Source organism: Cannabis sativa, chromosome 6 (genome assembly GCF_029168945.1).
Source record: "Cannabis sativa cultivar Pink pepper isolate KNU-18-1 chromosome 6, ASM2916894v1, whole genome shotgun sequence".
Lineage (NCBI taxonomy): Eukaryota > Viridiplantae > Streptophyta > Magnoliopsida > Rosales > Cannabaceae > Cannabis > Cannabis sativa.
In genome coordinates this window covers 70,938,239-70,963,738 of record NC_083606.1, presented here as the reverse complement: position 1 = coordinate 70,963,738, position 25,500 = coordinate 70,938,239, and the positions used below count along the sequence as shown (strand labels likewise).

Below are 25,500 nucleotides of genomic sequence, written 5' to 3'. Positions count from 1 at the left end.
AGACTTAAATGGAATTTTAATAATTATACACTATATTATGATATCTAAGAAAAATATAAGAAAATATAGTCGACAATAACCATCATCTTTAAATATTATGAATAATTAGTCTTCAAATCACGTTTTATTGAATAATGTAGATGCATCATTTCAATATGTACATTTGTAAATTAATATATAGTTTTATTTTGAACTCCACTGAAATTATAATAAAGATTATATTTTTTCTTGAATAAATACAATTTATAACTATACCATAAAGAGTTTTAAATTATATATTTTTTATTTGATGAACACTCCTCAATCTAATTATCAAGATCGAGATTATTAATATACTCTTACTTATTGTTTTTTATTGGATTTTTTTTATTAATATTGCAAGTAGAGATTTTAGACCATTGCGAACCACGAATTGTTTTCTAGTTTGTATATATTGACAAGCTTTGAACATCCATAAAATTCACGCAACTTTACTACTATAACTTGACATATAATATAAATTAGGGGTGGTAATTAGATTCAATCTAGCTAATATTTTCTCCTTATCAAATCCAATCTAATTAGCAATTGGATTTAGAAAATTATTATCCGATTAAATTCAATTAGACCTCAAAATCTAATTCAATTCAATTATTGGATCGATTTTTAATAGAATATCTAATTACACACTTAAATTTTAATATTAACATACAAATATGAAGAAAAATACGTAAAAATTAAATATCACCCTTTAAATAAGTTTAATACTCCATAAACATACTATTTTTTTTTTGAATGGCTCCATAAACATACTATAGTTACAATGTAATGCATGTAAAAGTTTCAAATAATTAAAATAATAATATTTCTAAGTTATAAAATAGAACAAAATATCATAAAAAAATCCATGAAAAATTTTAAAAAATATAGGATAGTATATATACTAGCTATATATATATAAGGAACACTTATGAATGGTTACCAAACAAATTTAACTATAAATATTAATTTTAAAAATATCAAACCATCGAATTTTGATCTAATAACGAATAATGAAACCACAAATTTGAATTTTTATGCTTAATTTAACTACTTAATTATAAAAAGTATAAAAAAAAAAAATCTCTTTTTACACTATATCAAAAATAAGTTCATACAAAAATATTTAACTCAAACTTAACTTTTTTTTTTCTTATTTTTCTCGCTAAATTTTTTTTTTTTTTTACTGATGGAAATGATATAAAGAGAGATTTTTTTTTTAATTAGATAAAAAATTAAACATAAAAACTCGAAATTTTCTAATTTTACCTATTTATAAGTAATACCCATTAAAATACACCCATATATATAGCTACGAGTAGAGTCAAAATCCTTGAAAAATTTAAACCACAAAGGTGACAAGAAGCTGAAATTCAGATTTGTCTGATTACAATCATAACAACGTTTTGTTGTTGTTGCTCCGTCATTGACTCTAAGGTGTGGTTGACTTTTGCATACAAAATTTTTTTTGTATTAATATTGTCGTATTCGGCCTCCATAGTGTGTTAGAATGGAACTTACGTGAATAAGACACGTACGCGGATATTAAGACACGTGTCGTATTAAGAAAAAATTTACAAAACTTAATCAACAAGAAACAATTTCACTAACGGAGAAGTCTTAACTATCAAATCATTGACTCAGGATATATGGTCAGCTTATTAATTGGGTCAACTTATCCACCAATATCTCTTCATCAACATAGTCAACATTTATTCCTTCAAAAAAAAAAAAAAAACATAGTCAACATTTATTAATTCTTTTTTAACTTTAACATCCATTACCTATTGAGTAATTTGCGGCATAAATACCTAAGTTTTATGTCGAGTAGCAGATAAATACTTAAGTCGTATTTTTGGCGGTAAAAATACCTTCCGTCACTAGTGTGGAACTTCCGTAGGTACCTGGCCGTTATGTGCCAGGTTATTATCTACGTGTCACTATGTGATTAGTCCAGATCATTTTATTTTTATTTTTTATTTGTAAATCAAATTAAAATGTTAAAAATAAACAAAAAATAGTTTAAATTAAAATAAAATAATAAATATTTAATATTTATATTTTCATTAAATTAAAATAAAATAAATTATTAATTAAAACCCTAAAACTAAAACATCTCTTCCTCATCCTCCTCTTCTTCTTCCTTCTCTTCTTGCTGAAAACTATTCATGAACCCTAATCAGAGACCCTCGCGTTCTTCACTCTCTCTCCATCTCTTTCTCGACTTCTATCTTCTCAGAGCCAAATGGAGGTTCGCAACCCTTGAAAACCTAGATCTGGATCTGCTTTGATGGTGAGGAGGAAGAAGGCGTCGATGAGGAGGAGGTTCTCAAAGAATCCAATCGCCCAGTTTTTAGAAACAGCCGGAGAAGAAGAAGAGACATTGAAATTGGTGAGCAAAACGGAGTCGACTGATATTTTAGGGAGGCGGGGACGGAGTACGAGTCAGATGATGAAGATTAGAGGCAGAAACGATAAAGAAGGCTAACATCAAAGCAAAGATACGACAGATGAAGGTAGTGTGTGTTGGATTGTAACAGTAGGGATACGCATTAGGGTTATTAGGCGGTGGTTGCTGGTGATGGTAAGGCGGCGGATAAGGATAACCATTGGGGTTAGCAGCGTTGGGTTGAGGCTAGTGGAAGCAGGGTAACCCGTTATGGGTCTTGAGGTATCTGCCATGGAAGAAAAGCTTGGATTTAGAGTGTGTGATGCTAGTGATGAGAGAAGGCTAATTTAAAAGGAAAGAAAAGGAGAAAGAGAAAGATGGGTTGTAAAATATGCTAAGGTCTGCTATGTGGATCAACCTGTCAACGCAGAAGAGAGAAGAACATGATTTTAGGGATTAGGAATTTTATGTTCTCAGATTTTTTAAGTTTTGAATTTAATTTTGTACTTAATTTAATTTTAAGTTTTATGTTTAACAAAACCAATCCTCTTTTGTTGGATTCTTTTTATTAACATAGGATTAAATTTTAAGTTTATGTGTTTGATAATTTTGTAATTTTTTATGTTAAAAATAATTTTTATTTAATTTTTAAATATATAAGAATTTATGATAAAAAAAATTTGATTATATTTATTTTTTGTTTATTTTTTATATTTTAAAAATCATTTTTAAATATTTAAATAATAAATTAAAAAAAAATAATGACATGAACTAATGAACGAGTGACACGTGGACACTAACCTAGCACTTAACGGAGAGGTACCTACGGAAGTTTCAGAGTAGTGACGGAAGGTATTTTTACCGCCAAAATTAGGATTTAGGTATTTATCTGCTACTCGGCATAAAACTTAGGTATTTATGCCGCAAATTACTCTTAACAATTATTAAATTCTATCTCTCACTAATTAATTAATACTATAATTTAGATACATATATAGTTTTCCATCTTATTTTTTCCATCTACTTAACTCTAATTTTTATCAATAAAATATTAATTGTTCAAACAAAAAAACTTTATATTTTTTTTAGCAAACTTAATTTATATTTTTAATTTAACATTAATATCTCAAAATAACAAAATTAATACGATATTTATAAGCTGCGGCCCTGCGCTTCTAGAAACTTTTAAAAGTTTTTATCTTTGTAGGAAGGATTTATAATAAATATATACTTTGATATTTTTTTTTTCTCCGGAAATTCATTGAATATAATAAGATTTTTATCCATCATACTTAACAATGAGAGATGCCTCAGTAGTTATTTTGACTTTCCATGATTAATTATAACAATTAGGTTAACTTTTCACAAATATTTGTTTTAAGAAATATATTGATTTTTTGATATTTATTCTTAAAATAATATATTTTATTTTATTTAGAAAATAAACTAGTTTATATTTATTTCAATACGATTAATTATTATTAAAAAATTGCAACCAGAAAAATATTATTTTAAAAATAGTTTATTTTAATTTTTTTTATAGCCATTCAGATACTATTATAATATTTTATATGGACGTATCTAATTTTTTTTTTTGTTATGATGTTTTTATATTTGTTGATATTTTTTTAAGTGAGGTGAAATTGTTTAATTTGGAAATTTTAAATTATTTTGATTTTGATAAAAAAAAAACTTCAATATTTTAATATGATATGTAGTGGTGTGTATGCATTTATTATTATTTATTTATTTCGAAACGAAATTCATTAATGACAAGTAAATATAAAAAACACTAACTAAATTGCAAAAAAGAAGGTTCGTGGCCTCTGATAATAAAAATTCTAGTCAACAACTGAAGTCAACAGTCAGGGCACTTGTTGGTGCTCATTTCGGAGGCTGCCATGTGGCGTGGTTGTCTTAGTGGAGAAGGAATATGATTGGGCCTCTATCTTGGGCTTCTTCAGTGTTTCAAAATTATCAATTTTCTAGGAGTAAGTTTAAAAATACTACTTTTATTAATCGATTAATCAAATTTACTTCTAATTTTATATGTATTGTACCCAAAATACTCTGAAGAGAGTCACATGGAGAGTATCTTGAAGTGACAGGGACAAAATTGGTACAATGTTTAAAAAAAGAGGTAAAAATGATAGATTTTAAAAAAGAGAATAAAAATAAAAGAGGACAATATAAAAAGAATAATTACATAAGACACTATTTTTTTTTTTTAAATATTTATATTTTTACGTTCAAAAAATGTTTTTTTTATAATTTTACAGTTTTTCAAAAAATAACACGAAAACAACATAAAATCAACAAGAAAACTACATAAAAGTAACATATCAAAGTAACAACAAAAAATAACATACATATAACAAAAAATTAACAAGATTACAACATAAAAAAGACCGTATTTTATGTAAATAAAATCAAAAAAATCGTAAAAATGTTTAAAATTCCGTGAAACCGTATTTTTGTAATTTTTTTGTTGTTTTTATGTTTTTGTGAAATAATCCCAATATAAAAATGGTGTAAAGTGTAATTTCCTTAATTTTCTATGTGCTCGGGCCACAATTTTTTTTATTTTTTTTTAATTTTCATAAATGCTATTTTTTTAATCAAACACATAAATTTAAATAAAAAATAAAATATTTTCAACACAAAAATGTATCATATTAATTTTAATAAAAATATTTATTTAAAATATAATTAATTTGTACATTTTTTTTAATAAAAATAATGCATTTTCTTAATTTTTTATTTCATTTTTCTCAATTATACTATAAATACTAATTATTATTTATAAATAAAAATAAAATTAAATTTAAAGAAAATATTTTCAACAAACAAATATATAACATTAATTTTATAAAAATATTATTAAAATTTAATTAACTTTATAAATTTACACTATAAAATATGTAATATTTTGACATTTAATATCAACTAGGGATGTTCAATAAACCGACAAAAAATACAACCCAAAATAATATAATGAAAATTCAAACCGCCCAATGAATATAATGGGTGGTTTACAAATTATTCTAAACCGCCAAATTAACCCGAATAAACCGAATTAAACTGATTTATATATTTTTTTTAATAAAAGTGTATATCTTATATTATATAAATTACATTTATTAGTTAAACTATTTTGTATTTAAAGTTTGAACATTTTAATTTTTAACTTAAAACTTAGATTTTATAGTTAATAAGTTTTAGTGTATTTGGATATTGAAGTTAAAGTTTAAAATCTATACCATATTATCACTTTTTTTTTTTAATTATTTTATTCAATTATTTTATGTTTACTCAATTATATTTATCTTATATTAAAGTTCTTAAAATTAATTTAAACTATAGCATTCTTTAGCTTGAAATATAAATAATATAATTTTTTTTTTTTAAATTTAATTACTTGAATTCTAGAAACTAACAATAACAATTATAAAAAAAAAAAAAAGAAGAAGAACGGTTTGGACGGGTTAACCCGACCAAACCGACAAAATCATTGGGCGGGTTGAACTTTTTCAAAATTTTCATTGGGCGGGTTACGATTAAATATTTGCAACCCGATATTTATATTGGGTTAATAAAAATATGCTATAACCCGATTAAACCGACCGATGTATACTGCCCTAATATCAACCCCTAAGCAGCTGCCTCATTCGTCATCGTTAATCCGAGATTGCGAGTATCGATATCTCTATAGTAACCAATTACCCTAACTTTTTTCTCCATTTTTTTTGGCTTTATTTTTTTAAAAAAGAAATCCCCTAAATATAATAACTTCTTTAATAAAAAAAAGTGCGACATTTTCATAATCTTAGGCCTTAAAAACTATGAAAATGAAAATTTCTCATAATAAATATGTTATATCTTTGCAATATTTTAATATAATTTTCAGAGATGATATATAATTTACTAAAACAGACCAGTTTTGAATCTTATATTATGATCGCAACATATATTTATTTTATTATGAAAAAATATTTAAGATATTAAAATTTTCCTAATATTTAAAAAATATTACTAGAATATTTTTTTTCTCCATCCATATCACCACGAGCCTCCGCAGGTTGAATCAAACAAGATAAGGCCTCTCCACAAAACAGAATAAGAAAAGGGGATAAAAGATCTCCTTACCGTAGACCTCTCGACTCGGAATAACACTACCCTTAACTTCCCCATTGATAAGGAAGGAAAATGATACAGCAGTAACACAATTTATTATCTTAGCAACTCACCGTTCATCATACACTACTACAATACTAGCCTTTAGAGGCAGTTTTTTCAACCCTATTTATAAAAAGGGAAGCTAAAGGGTGTGAAAATACCCGGTATGTTCGAAATTGACATTTAGAGGCGGTTTTTTGATAAAAACCGTAGGTATAAAATTGCATTATACCATTTAGAGGCGGTTGGAAATTATTTTTGTTTTTTTTTTCGAATTACCCTATGCGTCGGTTCCTTCCATAGGAACCGACGGCATAGGGTACACGAGATCATGACACGTGTACCACATGCCGTCGGTTCCTATGAAGGAGCACGGCATGTGGTCGATCAGTATATACTCTTCGACCCTTCTTCTTCCTTCCCACTTCACTCAGCCAAACCAGAGAGCTTCGACCAACAAACCCAGAAAAACCCTCGCCGCAGCCCCCTTCTCCCCACCCTATCTCCCCCATTTCTTAACCTTTTTAGCCCATTTTTTTTTTAAAATCCTCCATTTTCGATACTTAATAACATACACCTAAAAAGTTTTAATTTTTTAGCCTCTTTAAGTGTCATCCGAACCCAAATAGTAAACTTTGGGTGTGAAATCCGGCCACCCATTTTTGTTGAGAAATTGTTCAATCTCAACCTCGTTTAAGGTATAAATATTGCTTCTATTCTTATTGTATTATGTATATTGTTTTATTTTATGTTTTTGTAAATTATTATTTGAGTTTTTTTATTTTATTAGTAATATTATTGTGTTTTATGTGTATAGTGTCGGGATTTTTTACGGTGGTCGTCGGATTGCGGTTATTAGGTAATAATTTATACCACAATGTATAGTATATATATGTATTTGTATATTTTATTGAATATTTGTATATAATGTGTGTATATATTGTGTGTGTATATAGTGTGTGTATATTTTTTATGAAAATAAATTTTGTAATTGTATTTTATATATTTTTTGCAATGTATATTTATTGTGAATAAAATGACATTGGAGGGATTTTATTAGTTTCAAAAAAAAAATTAGTTTAGAAATAAAAATTTTAAAATGGAATTAGTGTGTGATATAATTTTATTTTTTTGAGATAATAGTGTGAGATATAATTGATTATATATATGTATGTATAATTTAGTAACTAAGTAACTTGTTACAATTTTTTATAACTAGTTATAAGTTATGAAATAATTAATTTTGTAATTTCGTTGTATTTCTTTATATTATAGGGGTTCGGCATAATTTTGTGTGTAGCGTATTTGGGCTTGCAATTATAGGTATATACTTTTACTAACTTTTTCTTAATATATAATTAATTATCAATGCATGTTAGTTGAGTTTGAATATCTTAAATATTCATCCGTAGTGAAGTAGGTTCTGCGAATACATGTACTGCGGTCGGATGGGTGGATTAATTTTGTATTGTTTATACGTTTTGTTTGTTATTTTAGGCACTTGTAAAAATTTTGGGAACGTCCAATTACGGTAGTTATGCTGCCCAAATTTCGGTAGAATTAGGATAAATCTTACTAAAACCATTCATAATATAGTTAATTATAACATAGTAATAAGAAGTTAGGTCACATAAAAAATAATAATATTCACATTTATGAAAACTTTTTAATTTTACCAACATTATAATCAACTAAACAACCTAATAACATGAACTAATGTAAAACGAAAATTTGAGTAATTTTTAGATTAATATGAATAAATTGTGTGAGAGACTTAGTTAGTTACATTGTGTAATTAGTAACTAGATATAATTAGTTACTAAATAAATTAACAAAATAAACATATAAAATCCTTCTTTTTTATTTTTTTTTTCTTTCATTTGAGAGGTTCAATGTGGATTTTTATTTTTCAAAGAAAATAAAGAGCAAAAGTTAATTAAAAGGGGAAAATATTAGTTAATACCTTTATTGCTTTACCAAAAATTTTTCCCCTCAATTTTATTTATTAGAAATATTTAACATTTTAATAACATTCTAATCAACAAAACAACCTAATAATATGAACTAATCTAAAACGAGAATTTAAGTAATTTATAAATTAATATGAATAAATTGTGAGAAACTTAGTTAGTTACATTGTGTAATTAGTAACTAGCTATAAGTAGTTACTAAATACTGAATTTTTTTGGATAGGATTTTTGTTATGGATAAATCATGGATGCGTGAGGAGAGAGACACACTGCGATTTCAAGTAGGGTTCGATGCATTTTTAGAGTTTGCCTTAAAGAATTCTACAAATCACGATCGTATTCATTGTCCGTGTGTAGATTGTTGTAATGTATCTAAAGGGAATATTACAATGATTAAGGACCATGTGTATTTACGAGGTTTCAATAGAAGTTATACTAATTGGTATTACCATGGCGAACATTTACCTAATGATCCATATCCATTAGGAAAGCGGGGGGTAGATGATATCGAGGGTAATGATTTGGATGATTATCCATTGGACTTGCTTAAAGATATCTTACCATTTGCCAACTGCTTTCCGGAATCTACTTATGAAGTGAAAAAAACGTTAAATTCTATAGGATTGAAGTATGAAAAAATTCATGCATGTCCGAACGATTGCATTTTATATCGTAAGGAATATGCAGACATGAATTATTGCCCGACTTGCGGTTTATCCCGCCATAAAGTAAACAAGAGTAAGGAGAATAGGAAACTTATCCCCCAAAAAGTGATGTGGTACATGCCTTTGATTCCGCGACTGAAACGATTATATCGTAGTGCAGAACATTCTGAAAATTTGATTTGGCATGAGACCAAGAGAGTGAAAGATGGAAAACTTAGACATCCTGCAGATTCCCAAGCTTGGAAAAAAGTGAACTACATAAACCCTGAATTCAAATCTGAACCAAGACACATTCGTCTCGGTACGTACGCGGATGGAGTAAATCCACATAGATCTCTAAGTAGTCGTCATAGTTCATGGCCTGTCTTCCTAGTTATGTACAATCTTCCTCCCTGGTTAGTGATGAAGAGGAAATTTAACATGCTTTCTTTAATGATATCAGGCCCGCAACAACCTGGACATAATATCGATGTATATTTGGAACCATTGATTGACGATTTAATAGAATTGTATGAGAACGGGGTTCAGGTCTATGATGGTTTTAAAAAAGAATTTTTTAATCTGAAAGCTGTGTTGTTGTGGACTGTCAGTGATTTCCCTGCTTGATATTCCCGGCAAAACTAAGGACGGTCTAAATAGTCGTTTAGATCTCGTTGAAATGGGTATACGACAATCTCTGGCACCTGAGAAGAAAGGTGAACGTTTATATTTGCCTCCTGCTTGTTTCACTTTATCCAAAAAAGAGAAACAAACAGTTTGCAAATCACTTGCAAATATGAACCGATGGTTACTCGTCTAACATCAAAAACTTGGTGAATGAGACTGAATTGAAACTAATGGGTCTGAAATCACATGATTGTCATGCGTTAATGCAACATCTACTTCCAATTGCCATTAGATCAGTCTTGCCAAAAAATGTTCGAGAGTGTTTGACACATGTTTGCATTTTCTTTAATAGGCTGTGCGGGAAGGAATTAGAATTGGATAAGTTAGATGCATTACATGAACATGTAGTCAAAACATTGTGCAACCTGGAAAAGTTTTTTCCGCCATCTTTTTTCGACATCATGATCCATTTAATGGTTCATCTAGTGAGAGAAGCAAGGCTGTGTGGGCCGGTGTGGGCGAGATGGATGTATCCATTTGAAAGAAATATGAAGGTACTTAAAAGTTATGTGCGTAACCACTATCGGCCAGAAGCATGTATGGTTGAGTGCTACATATCTGAAGAGGCTGTGGAATTTTGTTCAGAGTACATGGCTGGAGTTGAGGCAATAGGAATTAGCAAACCAAGAACTGACCCAGATGATGTTGATAGAGGATTAAGGGGCAAAGGGACAATGGTGACAGTGTCCAAGCTTGAACTAGATCAAGCTCAATTAGTCGTGATGAACAATAACGCAGAGGTTCAACCATATATAACGTAAGTACCTTTTGTTTGATTAACATTACTTAAGTCACGATGAACAATAACTTGATTTATCTTACTTGTTTTACAGTGACCATATGGAGCTGTTACAATCAATGGTTCCAAGAAATCAAAAAAATAAACAAAAATGGGTTGCAGACCAACATCGTCAAACTTTCATTGGGTGGTTAAGGAATACCATTATAGCAAAGTTGAACGAACCGAATCATGGAGTATACGATGTGTTGAGTCGTATTGCCCTTGGACCAACTTTTGCGGTTGCAAAGCATGAAGCGTACATTGTAAGGGGTAAACGTTTTCATACAAAGTCAAGAGATGATGCTCGAGAGGTTCAAAATAGTGGTATACGTATCGTCGCGAAACTATGCACTTTGCAAGTGCAAAAGATAGAAACCCCGTTTTAGGTACTATGACGTATGACGGGGTCATTGAAGAAATATGGGAGCTCAATTATTTTGCGTTCCGAATTCCACTTTTTAAGTGTTCTTGGGTTGACAACAACGTTGGAGTAAAACCTGACGAGCTTGGTTTTACTTTGGTTGATTTAAGTAAGAGAGGAAGCAAGAATGATCCATTCATCATGGCTAGCCAAGCGGCTCAAGTTTTTTACATTTACGATCCGGCTAATGATAAATGGTCTATTGTTTTATCGACACCGAGAGGAGGTTCTTAGAGGCGAAGAGGATGAGGAGAATGCCGACTTATGTTACGATGACTTCATTGTTGGACAACCAATTCATGAGCAACTCATGGGAATTGATCGTAACATTGAGGAAGACGACGCCGAATACATTAGAAACGATATCAATGAGGGAATATGGGTCAATTGTGATTCGGGCAAACATAAACAAAAAAAGAAAAGAAAACGTGTCTAATTGGTAACTTGATATATAGCTTACTTTATATTGTGGTTGTGAATGGTCCTGAATACTTAACAATTTGTTTATGCTTTTAATATTTCATATACACTACTTGTTATATATGTAGCTAACTTTGAAGTTTGTTTGTTAATGGTGTAGACATGGCGAACTCGGAATCGGGATACGATTCGGGAGCGAGAAAATGAGTGTCCAACCACAATACCTACACGAGGGCCGACGCAAATGAATGAAATATCCAAACTAATGGATCGGGGCAAAAGAGTGGCCCTCGAAGTTAATGATAAAGGTCAATATTGTGGAAAAAGCTACGCGAAGCTCGTATCCACTGCGGGAGTCGGATGTCGGCAGACAATAGGGTTGGCTTATAAAAATTGGAAAGAAGTCAACCGACTGCGAAAAATAAAGTTTGGAAAGACATTCGGGTAAGCTATTATTTGTTAGAATTTTGATTTGTTTTTCTATTACTCCAAATGTTGACTCTAACCGTGTTTGTTTTCCTTCAAAATAGACGGGGTTCATTGTGCGGACACCTTCAAACATGATTGTCTCATCCTAGCCGGGAAGTTAATGAAAGACTTCAAGAATAGGATGACAAAAGACATCATAATGCCGCGTTGAAAGAGAATGATGCGGGACGACCGGCACAAGTCCCCGAAAAGCACCGGAGATCGACGCCGCCGATTGGTGCAAATTTGTTGAAAGTAGACTAACTCCCGAATTTACGGTACGCTAATTATATTAACACTAAGATAAACTCTTAAATACAAGTACATGTATCTAATGTATTTTTGGCATTGTAGGAATTGAGTAAGGTGCAACGTGAACGTTCCTCAAAAATTCAATCCAGACATCGAAGTGGTCGGAGTGGGATGGTGAACGTACGGGAAGCTGTGGTAAGTAATACTAAAAATTTAATGTGCTATAATGTGCTATACAATTTAATTGGTACTCATTTCATTGTTATAACGTTATGTAGAAAAAGGACCTCGAAGTTGCGAGATCCTCCCGCCACCGTGTTTGGATTAAATCTCGCACCAAGAGTAGAAAACTTGTCACTGATTACGACAAGGAAATTGCCGAGAAGATTGTAAGTATATATTAATTCATATACTAATTGCTTGAATATATAATTCAATTAGAGTTAGTGTATATAATTCATATACTAATTGCTTGAATATATGCGTGCATTAGGCTCAATTAGAGGAGAAGCTTAGTCGGGGACAAATTCAGTGTCCGGGGCCAAAACGATATCCTCACGCGGGCGCTCGGGACACCGGAGCATCCCGGACGTGTCGGGGCTGCCGGGTATGCTATTACTTCAAATGTTATTTATTTAGTTACACAAATGAAATCGTTGCTAATTTGCATTTTATGATTTGTAGGTTCACGACCGGGGCATCTCAAGCTGTTCGGCGGGAAGAAAAGGGAAGTGTACGATGTTGTGGCTCGGCAAGCGAAGGAGATTGAACAATTAAAAGCCGAAGTCCAATCCCTTAAGCAGCAGAGGAACGCTGCCGAACAAGAGGAAGAAGGAGAGGTGGCTGGTGAGGCGTATGTTCCACAACCATACGCTCCTCAGGATGAGGTACAACCAACAATTTATGCTGAGGAGTTCATTTCCCTCAACGACCAAGGTATCCTATACAATTTTGATGACCAAGCGGCCCTTACTCAGCAAGTACATCTCTGCTCTGACAACATCGACAATATTGTGGCCCGAGCGTATTTGTACGAGCATGTGGGTGTGATCAAAGTTCACTGCCAGGATTACGATGATTCACATGCTCGGATCATGGTTTCGGAAATCCTGCAAGAGGACGCTGAAATCCCAGTCCCACTTGAAGAGTTCAGATATGTTAGGGACGTGTACCAGATGTTCCTTCCTTGGCCTAAACACTTAATTTTAACAACCGAGGTAACTTCTCAACTCGAAATTAATTATTAATGATTAGTGGAGTTTGAATATCTTCAATATTCATCCGTAGTGAAGTAGGTTCGCGAATATATGTCTTTGCGGTGGGATGGATGAACAAACTACTGTTATATATGTGTTATTTGTCGTTATACAGCCATGTTCAAAATTTTTGGGATCATTCAATTACAACCGTTATGCTGCCGAAATTTCGGTAGAAATTAGATAAAATTTGATATATATATATATTATGTTCTGTTTTGTTTAGGGTCCACTCGCTCAACCGCCCTCAAGACGTGATGCGTCAAAGGGGAAAGCTCCGATGCTTTCTCCACAAAGCCGTGGTGCACGGGAAGATGAGTTGTTCACGGAAGAGAAGATGGCGTTGATCCCTAATTCGCTGAAATGGATGATTCATGAATTCCTAAGGCTCAAAGATAAACGTGATATAATCACAATTCCTGTCCCCGAGGATTCATTGCACCGCGTACCCGGATCACGTTATACGGAGAGGATTTGCGACGAGTTGCTACGTGTGACTACATCGGCAACCAGGGAATGTTGTTTGGAATGATGTATACTCTTCTTTAATCTAATTAACCTTATCTCAAATTATAGTTAAATTATTATAAGACACTAACACTTTTTTTGGCAGGCACATATGGGAGAGCATCAACGGTCTGAGAAAAATTTTCAAGTTTTACGACCCGAGCTTCTCACGGTGCATGGGATCGGCGATGAAGAACGAGTCGATCTTTTGACGATGCGGCAAGACGATTGGCTAATTGGTTATCATTAATGAACAACAACCACCAAATGTTCTTTATTCCTTGGAATATCGGGTAAACTTTATTAAATTCTTTAGTGCTAATTGTTCATTTCTATATTATGTCTTCAAATTATTTTTATACTATCTTACTTATATTCCAATATAATTTTCTAGGATGCATTGGACGCTAGTGGTGGTTGCGCCAAACAAAATTATCCATTTAAACCCTCTAAAAGGCCGCCCAAGTCCCGAAGAAATAGAACAAATGATCGGAAGGTAATTATTTAATGACTTCTTATGTAACGAATTTAAATTAACTAACGAATTGAAATGCTAATATAATTTTTCCAAACAGGGCATTCATGTATATAGGGGACGCACATCAGTATCTTGGCCCGTGGCAAGGAATTGCACAAGCAAATTGTCCAAGACAACCTAAAAGCCAAGAATGCGGTTTTTATGTTTTGAAATATATGACTGACATCGTCGCACGTGCCAACCCCAACCGTTACATAGAAGATCAAAAAGCTGTAAGTTTTAATTATTGATCATAGTATATAAATTTTATAATAACAAATATATAATATACATATACATAAACTAATATAAATTTTTAATTTTTTTAACAGTTTGGGGGTAAGAAGCAATACGATCCAAAAACAGAAATTTTACCACTACAGCAAAAGTGGATCGAACAATTGATGGCGGTGATTCACGGTGACGATTGAGGTTCAAAGGTCGAAGAATTTTTCTTCATTATGTAATTTTTATAGATTAACTTGTAATTAGATTTATTAACTTATTAATATTTTTAACTAATTTTACATGTTTGTGTAATATTTAATTATTTTTATGAAATCAAATTATGTTTTTACCCAAATTTAATTACTATTTAATTTAAAATGTAATTAATATATAATTAAATTAAATAAATATGTAATTAAAATTAAATAAATATGTATATAAATTAATAAATATAAAATTAAAATAATATAATTAAATTAAAAAAAAATGAAAAAAGCTGAAATCTGAGGAGTTTTGGCGTCGGTTCCTACGCCACATATGGCGTCGGTTATTGGCTAGGAACCGACGCCATATGTACCCCTATGGCGTCGGTTCCTAGCTAATAACCGACGCCATAGGGGCACATATGGCGTCGGTTCAAATCAAACCCTTTAGCGTCGCCCTGATAGGCGTCGGTAGCGAATTTCGCGAAAACCGACGCCTAAAGGGCTTAAAAACCGCCTCTAAAGGGTGTTTTTGTAGTAGTGATATCCCAACCTTTTCATCATCACTTCAACAAATTTCCACTCTACCTGTTCATACACCTTTGACATATCCAACTTTGAAGCCACCTTCTTCCCATTTCCAAATCAATCCTTATGCATACAATGTATTCCTTCAAACCCAATGATAGTGTTGTCATGAATTAACCTCTCACTCACAAAAGCACTTTGAGTCCCCGAGATAGTATCGTGCAAGCTTAACTTTAATCTTTCCGTCAAACACTTGGAAACAATTTTATAAACAACATTACACAAACTTATTGGACAAAATTCTTCAATCTTAAGAGGCTTCGTAGTCTTTGAAATAAGAGCAACCAAAGTTTCATTAAGATGTTGCAGCGGAATATCATTATTAAGCACCTTAAGATAAACTCTACAAACATATCTCCACGAGTGATCTCCCAGCATTTTTGGTAAAACGAAGCAGGCAAACCCATCCTTTCCCAGAGCTTTAATTGGATTCATACTTTTCACTGCCCGAACCACATCCTCCTCCTTAATTAAAAGGCTCTAACAGCATCACATTCATAACATCCGAGACCTGCAAATGGACAACCTGGACCACCTCCTCAATCTTTTCAAAAGTTGGTTGTATAGTAGTGAAATGGGAATTATAATACCTTTGAACAACCTTAGAATCCCCTCCCTGCCACGATGTTCTCTTCCATGTTCATGAATAAGGTACTCAATATGATTTTTTTTTCTCTGCAAAGCCTTATGGTGAAAGTATTTAGTATTACGATCCCCACACTTCATCCAAACCGCCCTAGCTACTACGTTGTCTCCAGTACAATTCCTTCTTCCCTAAGATCCTGTTTAATTGTTTGTCTTCCTTTTTTAACAGCTGCCAAGTGGTTGGATTAACATCTCGAGATAACTCTAAAATTCTATATATGTTGACACACAACAATTCAATTAACCAACTCCTTCCTTCTAGCCCTTTATCACAACTCAAATTTTTTGCCTTTAACATAGTAGGAGTCACAACAAAATTTGTGACTAAAGATAAAAATGTTGTGGCTAATTACAAATTAACATTATTGTGTTGTGACTAAAAGGTTCGTAGCTAAAAGTATTAGTCACAAAAATTACAATTTGTTGTGAGTAAATGTATTTTTAGTCACAATATTTGTTGTGACTAAAACCAAATTAGTGACAACTTATAACTAAATACTATGTTTTAGTCAGAAGTAACATTTTGTTGTGACTAAAAGTCACATTTAGTCACAAAAAAATTATGCCGTGACTAAAAAATTATCACTAAAAGTAGCAGTTTTTTGTAGTGACGGTCTGGCAGTTTATGTTTTCAAGTACCACAATAAGGTGACATATATTGCTATTAGTGTAAATTAATATTGGTTCGAATACATATTTTGATTTAATAATAAATAGAGCATTGCTATTAGGCACCACTGGTGCCTAGCACCTTCTCGATATGTCGCGTTGCGATTAGTTAGCGATACTCCCTAAAAGCTATTATATTAAATATATGAGACCCAATACTTAATTGGACCAATAGCGATATTGACACATAAGAATGTACTAGGCACCACTGGTGCTCTTTAACCTTTTTTATATAAATAATATAAAAAATCCTAAACTAAGTGTTATATGGATATGGTATTGGGCACAATAAGATATTTAATTATAGCATTGCTGATTAGACAATTATGAAAACTACGTGACAACTATAAAGCTTTATACCTCATTAATTCCTTAATTAGGTAATAGGTAATGTGAATGTGAGAGTATGATAAAAATATTACATACAATATTGGAGATAATATTATACTAATGCATGCTTTTCTTAAGAAAAAATCAGAATTAGTATATTCACAACAAAAATAAGTACAACTTAAAAGAAATAGCCTAACAAAATTACTTACAAACTGTTAAGAGCTCCCTCACCCAATCTATATCTTTCCTATATATTGAATTTACTCAAGCTCATGAATTGAAACTGTAATCATGTTATCAATATTTTTTACAAGAACAATAATCAAATGAAACTTTTGTTTCCATAAAATTAAGTTTAAACTATGCCAAATTTTGTAAACAGCTACTGAAATTAATGATACTGATAAACATCCTCCTTCTTCCTTTTGAAATTCCTCTTTTTCTACCGCCAATGAATCAACTTCTTAATCTCTGTTCCTTTATAAGAAAGACTACACCAAATGACAATTTCCTCCAAAAATTTCCTGCTATATATAGCAGCAGTTAATTAAAGAAGAAGTGATTGTGCCTATTCATTATCTAAACCACACAAAAGACAAGTGTAATTAATCTTGAATTCTACCAAACATGAATAACTGATCCCTTGTAGGGAGTCTTTCTGAATGGACTAATCACCCACTTAATCACCCTATGTTTAGGCACAATAAACCTGTCCCAAATCAGATTATATTACTTCTCCATATTAGTTTGTTGCATTTTGTCACATAAACATGAAATTAAACTTTTGAAACACATTTTTTAGAGAAAAAAGCTTTAATTTTTTCTTTTGTTTACACTATTTTTCTTCAATACGAACTAGCATCAAGTGGAACTTCATAGTCCCACCATTTCTCTTCTTTTAAATACACCGAGTTAATTCACTTAACCGACAAGTTATCTTTCTTCTTAGTGATAGCCTAAACATGCTTGCCTAGCTATGTCACATAGATTCCATAACGCAATATCTTAATAATTAATTAATGCATGTTTGTACGTAGGTAGGTAAATAAATTTTTCCCTATGTTTTTGCTACTATATGAATATCTAAAAAGAGGCCCTTATTTTTTCTATAAATCTTGTTTTTGATTTTGTTTTTTGTTTTTTTTTTTTCAATAAAAAGTGATCACACTCTGCAACACGTAGAAAAGAATTATATAAAAACCCTTTGTTATATATAAATTAAAGGCCAGAAAACAAAAGTAAGATCACACGAAACCAAACAAGATCAAACTCATAATTATACAAATAAAACAAAGCTTAAACAGGCGCCACCAAATGTCCCAAAGCGCATGCATAGCATGCACTTTTGAGATTATTATTATTGCTTAAACAAACAACACACCATGATTACTTGTTATATAGTTTGTGATGATGAGGTGTTGTGTTGAGCATCTAAGGCCAATCCAGGGTTACATGTGCCTTCTGAGTGAGCTGAGCACCGCATGGGGTAGCAACAAGGATATGAAAGCAAAGCGCAATGGTGACCAGGTGCTATACAGTTTTCATCATGGACACATCTTCGATTCTCACCCCATCCCCAATCACCTTCACAATGCAGTCCTGAGCAGCATTGCTTGTCTTGTGCCCAATGACAATATTCACCAGGTGCCATACACCGCCACTTAGGTACCAAATTCAGATGAATATCCGGTTGTAGTCGCCCAAAGCACCCCACAACCATCACACCAGCTACCAAATAAAAGGTAGAAAGTGTGGAGTTGAAATCGTTGGAGAGAGGATCCATTCGTCTGATATGGCAGGGAAGGGTAGAAATATAAGAACAGAGGGTAGACTACCGTGGTCAGTGGTGGTTATCGGGAAGAGGCGGCTGAAGAAGGTGGGCGGGAGTAGTTATGTAAGCAGAAATTCAAAAAACTGGGCAATATAAGGAAGTTGAATGCGTCCAAGGTTGAACACGAATGACAGTTAAAGCACATAACGGCAACAGATACAAAAAGGGCACATATTATTGTATTAGTTGTAATTTTTTATCAATAAATTGTTGGATTAAAAATCTTTTGTGGGCACATATGTATAATGTATATGCTATTATAAAGTGTGATACAAAATTAAGTGACCAATTATGTTATGGGTATCAAAAGGGTATTAAAGTGTCATGGAATTTATGTGTAGATACCATAAATTAATTTATAATTTGTTGAGGGGCCAAATTATAAATACCCAAGAGTTATTCTAAGATGACTCTATAAATAGGTAGTGGTCCCCAAGAAACACTAGGGTTCTGTATTCTCTCCTTCCCCATCAGAGAAAATACTCTAGAAAATAGTGTATTCTTGGAAGATCAAAACCTTCTCTGTAATCTCCAACAATGGCTTCAGGTTAGTGCTTCCGCTCATATTTTATCATCTTCTTTAATTTAGCAAAGGATGATTTATGATTTAGGGTTTTCTATATTAAAGCACTTTTAGGAATATGTTTGGATCTGTGATTTATATATTTCATAAGTGTTTTATAAATACTAACAAGTGGTACCAGAGCCTCCTTTGTTGAATTAATTGAAGATCTGATGATTTGGTTTATGAAATTTGGGGATTTTAAAAATTAAGGTTTTGATTTTCTTTGAATTGTACTGCTGCCGTAATATTTTGGGTTTAGTATATGTGTATCAATTATTTTTTTTGGTTGCTGGTAATGCCCGATTATATATATATATATATATGCATATGCGTGTTATTGATATATATATGCCCGATTATATGTATAAGAGCAATTGTTCTCTTTTTTTGTTGGGGAGCGTGTTGTCTATGACTTCGGCTTCTGTATTGGCTTCAGTTTTGCTTTGCAAAGTTGATTATTAGGTTTTGTTTTATCTTCTTTCACTGTTTTTTGAGAAGCCCAATCCAGAAAATTTTTGTTTTATCTAAATGATATATTCGGCTTTAGTAATTTAGTTTTATCTGTTTATTAATATATTATGCGATCCTATCGATATATGGGTTCATGTGCGTGAGTGTCTCTCATAGTATATATATGATTAATTTATTGATGTCAGCGTAAACAATTTCATATATTACAATTTAGTTTATTTTATGACTTCTTTGTATATATATATATATATATATATATATATCTTATTAAAGTTTTATACATATTTATAAATAATATGCTTCAGTACTATGTTATATATATATAGTACAGTATAGTTTGGTAATTATATATTTTGGTGCAAACAATTTAATTCAAATTTTGGTGTTGGTTTAGGACTAATATTTTGAATAAATTAATTAAAACAATACGTCGCCAAAGTGACCTCTTTTGTGTAGATTAATTTATTTAAATATTAGGTTGGTTGTGTGTTTGTAATTGATGCTTATATTGACTAGCCCAAAGGTAAGTGAATATTTTGCTAGATTTCAAACATACCTGTGGCGATAAATGTGTGACAATTATAAGGTATTTTGTGTGAGCAATACGTTAGTCCAAAGATTAATCTATTGTTTGACACAGTTTTATTGTCAATATTTGATTGCTACACCAAGAGTACCGCTTACAGTTAATATTACTGTCCAAAGACTTGATATTAATGTGTGTTTGGTATCTTGAGATGGGATTAACCAAATTTTGAATTTATTGTTTAATTATGCATATTAATGTGAGCTTGTTTTATTTGTTCTATATTCAGCTAGTTCATCTTCTGCTGCTTCAATATCTGCTAACATTAATTCTATTCCTATGCTTAATGGGACCAATTTCAAGGATTGGAAAAGGAACCTACTTATAGTTCTGGGATGTATGGATTTGGACCATGCACTAAGGAATGAACAACCTGCACCTCTCACTAAGGAAAGTTCCCATGATGATAAAAGGGAATTTGAGAGGTGGGATCGTTCAAATCGCATGAGTCTAATGATTATGAAACACAGCATTCCAGAAGCCTTTTGGGGCACAGAATCCGAAGGGGTTACTATGGCTAAGAATTTCCTTGAACAAATTGAGGAACGTTTTGCTAAAAAACGATAAGGTTGAAATGACAACACTTCTTGGTTCTTTGATGAACATGAAGTATAAGGGTCAAGGAAATGTAAGGGAGTACATTATAAAAATGCATCATATTGTCTCAAGATTAAGGACACTTAAGATTGAGCTTTCAGATGATGTACTTGTACTCATAGTTTTGTTAACGCTTCCTCCACAGTTTAACCAATTTAAAATTAGTTACAACTGTCAAAAGGAGAAATGGACTCTCAACGAGCTTATTTCTCATTGTGTGCAAGAGGAAGAAAGGTTGGAAAAGGACAAAACCGAAAGTGCTCATTTGGCCACTACCCCTAAGGATAAGGGCAAGAAAAGGAAATTTGAGAATGAAGCTGCTAAGGGTCCAGTTCAAAAGAAACAACAACAGGATTCTAAGGGTTGTTTCTTTTGTGACCAACCTGGACATGTGAAGAAGGATTGTGCCAAATATCACGCATGGCGTGTAAAGAAAGGTATTAATCTTGCTTTGGTCTGTTCTGAGGTTAATTTAGTTTCAGTACCTAGAAACACTTGGTGGATAGATTCTGGTGCTACTACTCACATAAGTGTTTCTATGCAGGGTTGCCTGAGCTACCGAAAGCCAAGTGATGGTGAAAGATACATCTTTGTGGGCGATGGTCAATCGGTGGAAGTGGAAGCAATTGGGCATTTCAGATTGTTATTAGGAACTGGTTCTTATTTGGATTTGAAAGACACTTTTGTTGTGCCGTCTTTTAGGCGGAATTTAGTTTCTGTTTCTTTGTTGGACAAATTTGGATATTGTTGTTCATTTGGAAACAATCAGTTTACTTTGTCTTTAAATTCAAATATTATTGGAACTGGTTATTTGAATACTTATGACAATCTTTATTTGTTAGAAACAATTGCATCCTATAATGAAACCTTGCATGTGGAATCACGAGGTACTAAACGCAAATTAAATAAAGAAAATTCAGCGTCATTATGGCATAAACGCTTAGGTCATATCTCAAGAGGTAGAATTGAGCGTCTTGTGTACGATGACATTTTAGAGTCTCTTGACTTCATAGATTTTAATGTATGTGTAGATTGTATCAAGGGAAAACAGACCAAAACTAAGAGATTAGGTGCCAATAGAGCTTCAGAAGTCTTAGAATTGATTCACACAGATATTTGTGGGCCATTCCCTACGGCATCTTGGAATGGTCAACAATATTTTATATCATTCATAGACGATTACTCACGTTATGGGTACCTATATCTCATTCATGAAAAATCTCAGTCTGTGGACGTGTTCAAAGCTTACAAAGGCGAAGTTGAGAATCAACTCAACAAAAGGATTAAGAACGTCAAATGCGATCGTGGTGGTGAGTACTACGGTAGATATGATGGCTCGGGTGAACAACGTCCGGGACCATTTGCTAAATTTCTAGAGGAATGTGGTATTGTCCCACGGTACACCATGCCGGGATCACCTAGCATGAATGGTGTTGCCGAGAGACGAAATAGGACTCTTAAGGATATGGTAAGGAGCATGATCGCTCATTCTACCTTACCGAGTCCCTACGGGGAGAAGCATTAAAGACGGCGGCTTACATTACGAATAGAGTACCAAGTAAAGCGATTGCAAAAACACCTTATGAGCTTTGGACGTGTCGAAAGCCTAGTCTAAAGCATTTTCACATTTGGGGATGTCAGTGAGGCAAGGCCTTATAGGCCACATGAAAATAAATTGGACTCCAAAACGGTTAGCGGCTACTTTATTGGTTATTACGAGCGATCTAGGGGCTATAAGTTTTATGATCCCACCGTCGAAATATTATTGAGACGGGAGCGCAACATTTTTGAGGATATTGAATTTGGGGGGAGAAATAAGGTTAGAGACATTGTTTTTGAGGAGGAATTGAATTCAAACTCGGTTCCTACTATCATTTTAGACAATGTTCGAGGCTTCCACACTGTCATTGATCAAGAAATGAATCTGGAACCTCAACAAGACAATGTTGAACAACTCCCAAATCAAAATGAGGCTATTGTTCCAGAAGAACAAATTCAACACCCTCAAGAACAAGAGCCATTAAGGAGGTCCACAAGAGAGAGAAGAAATGCTATTTCAGATGACTATTTTGTATTTCTTCAAGAACATGAGGATGAAATTGGAATGATGGAAGATGATCCAATCAACTTGCATCAGGCCATGAAAAGTTCTAACTCTCAAAAGTGGATTGATGCCATGGATGAAGAGAATAAGTCTATGCAAGACAATAAAGTTTGGGAAGTTGTCCCATTACCAGAAGGTGTAAAACCAATTGGTTGTAAGTGGATACTTAAAACCAAGAAGGATGAATATGGTAATGTGGTGAGATTTAAGGCACGTCTTGTAGCAAAAGGCTATACTCGAAACAAGGCATTGATTATACGAGAGACTTTCTCTCGGTTTCATCGAAAGACTCTTTTAGGATAATATTGGCACTTGTTGCTCATTTTGACCTTGAGTTACATCGGATGGATGTTAAAACGGCGTTTCTCAATGGCGACATTGATGAGACAATTTATATGGAGCAACCGAAAACTTTGTGGTTGGTGACCCAAAGAATATGGTTTGCAAATTAAAGAAATCTATCTATGGACTCAAGCAAGCTTCTCGTCAATGGTATCACAAGTTTCATCAAGTAATTATCTCATTTGGTTTTGAGATGAATATTATTGATGATTGTGTATATCACAAGTTCAGTGGGAGTAAATACATATTTATGGTTCTATATGTCGATGACATATTGCTTGCCACTAATGATATAGGCTTATTGCACGAAACCAAGAGATTTTTATCTAAGCAATTTGAGATGAAAGATCTTGGTGACGCCTCTTTTGTATTAGGAATTCAAATACGTCGAGATCGTTCTCGGGGTATTCTTGGATTATCACAAAAGAGCTATATCGATAAAGTACTCAAAAGATTTGGCATGCAAGATTGTAGACCAGGTGATACCCCTGTTGCTAAAGGAGACAAATTCGGTCTTAGACAATGCCCTAAAAGCGACCTTGAAATTCGGGAAATGAAAAAGATTCCCTATGCATCAGTTGTAGGGAGTCTAATGTATCTTCAGGTATGTACGCCGTCCAGATATTGCGTACATTGTTGGGATGTTAGGCGGATATTTAAGCAACCACTGGTATGGACCATTGGATAGCGGCCAAGAGGGTTATGAGGTATCTTCGGAGAACAAAAGATTACATGCTCACATACGGGAAATCGGATCATTTGGAGGTCGTAGGGTATTCGAATCGATTTATTTGGATGCCAAGATAACGAAGGTCTACATCGGGCTACATTTTCTTGTTATTTGGAGGAGCTATATCCTGGAAAAGTGTCAAACAGACACTTGTAGCTTCTTCCACTATGGCAGCTGAATTCGTAGCGTGTTATGAGGCATCAAATCAGGGAATATGGCTAAGAAACTTTGTCACTAGGCTGCGTATTTTGGAGAATGTTGAAAGACCACTTAAGATATTCTGTGACAATAAATCAGCAGTGCTGTATTCCAATAACAATAGGAGCTCATCCAAGTCAAAGCATATTGACATAAAGTTCCTAGTTGTGAAAGAAAGAGTGCGAGTGGACGATTTCCATAGAGCATATTGGGACAAACTCCATGATAGCGGATCCGCTCACAAAAGGATTACCACCCAAGGTCTTTCATGAGCACACTGCTCATATGGGTGTAGTATTACTTGAGGATATCATGATTTAGTGGGAGTTTGTATTTTCTTTGCTTTATGTTTGTTTAAGACATTTATGTATTTGGTTATTTTCTGATCAGAAATAAAGTTTTCAGTTTATTCACTCTGTTTTGTTATGTTTAAGTTTGACCTCACTTTGGTTTAAGGAGGACCAGTTGGAAATAGGCATGTTCGGTTCACATTGCATGTAATTTCCATGCTACACATCCATGATTGATCTATGTCATTTGGCTATATTTGTATATGTGACCATTGATGGGTTTAGTCATGATTGATATGACGAAAATCGCTTTGATCCTATATGGGTATAGTTGATGGACGAGATTGTTGTAAATACCTTTACATAATAGCAAATTTTGAGCTCATAAGGTTATACATTTATCAGGTAACATATGTTGCCCAAGTGGGAGATTGTTGGATTAAAAATCTTTTGTGGGCACATATGTATAATGTATATGCTATTATAAAGTGTGATACAAAATTAAGTGACCAATTATGTTATGGGTATCAAAAGGGTATTAAAGTGTCATGGAATTTATGTGTAGATACCATAAGTTAATTTATAATTTGTTGAGGGGCCAAATTATAAATACC

At 32.7% G+C, this 25,500-nt stretch overlaps 1 protein-coding gene across 1 annotated transcript; it reads left to right on the top strand.

Annotated features, from left to right (window-relative positions):
• The first annotated feature begins 10,006 nt into the window (after nt 1–10,006).
• On the top strand, nt 10,007–11,051 carry LOC133039393 (uncharacterized). Its single transcript, XM_061118282.1, has 2 exons — nt 10,007–10,641; nt 10,718–11,051. The coding sequence occupies exons 1-2, from the start codon at nt 10,055–10,057 to the stop codon at nt 11,049–11,051; spliced, it is 921 nt and encodes a 306-aa protein (XP_060974265.1). The 5' UTR covers nt 10,007–10,054.
• Nucleotides 11,052–25,500: the final 14,449 nt, after the last annotated feature.

Coding starts and splice junctions, on each gene's coding strand:
- LOC133039393 (XM_061118282.1), top strand. CDS start 10,055: ATGGGTCTGAAATCACATGATTGTCATGCGTTAATGCAACATCTACTT. Junction 10,642..10,717: donor GAGGTTCAACCATATATAAC/GTAAGTACCTTT, acceptor CTTGTTTTACAG/TGACCATATGGAGCTGTTAC.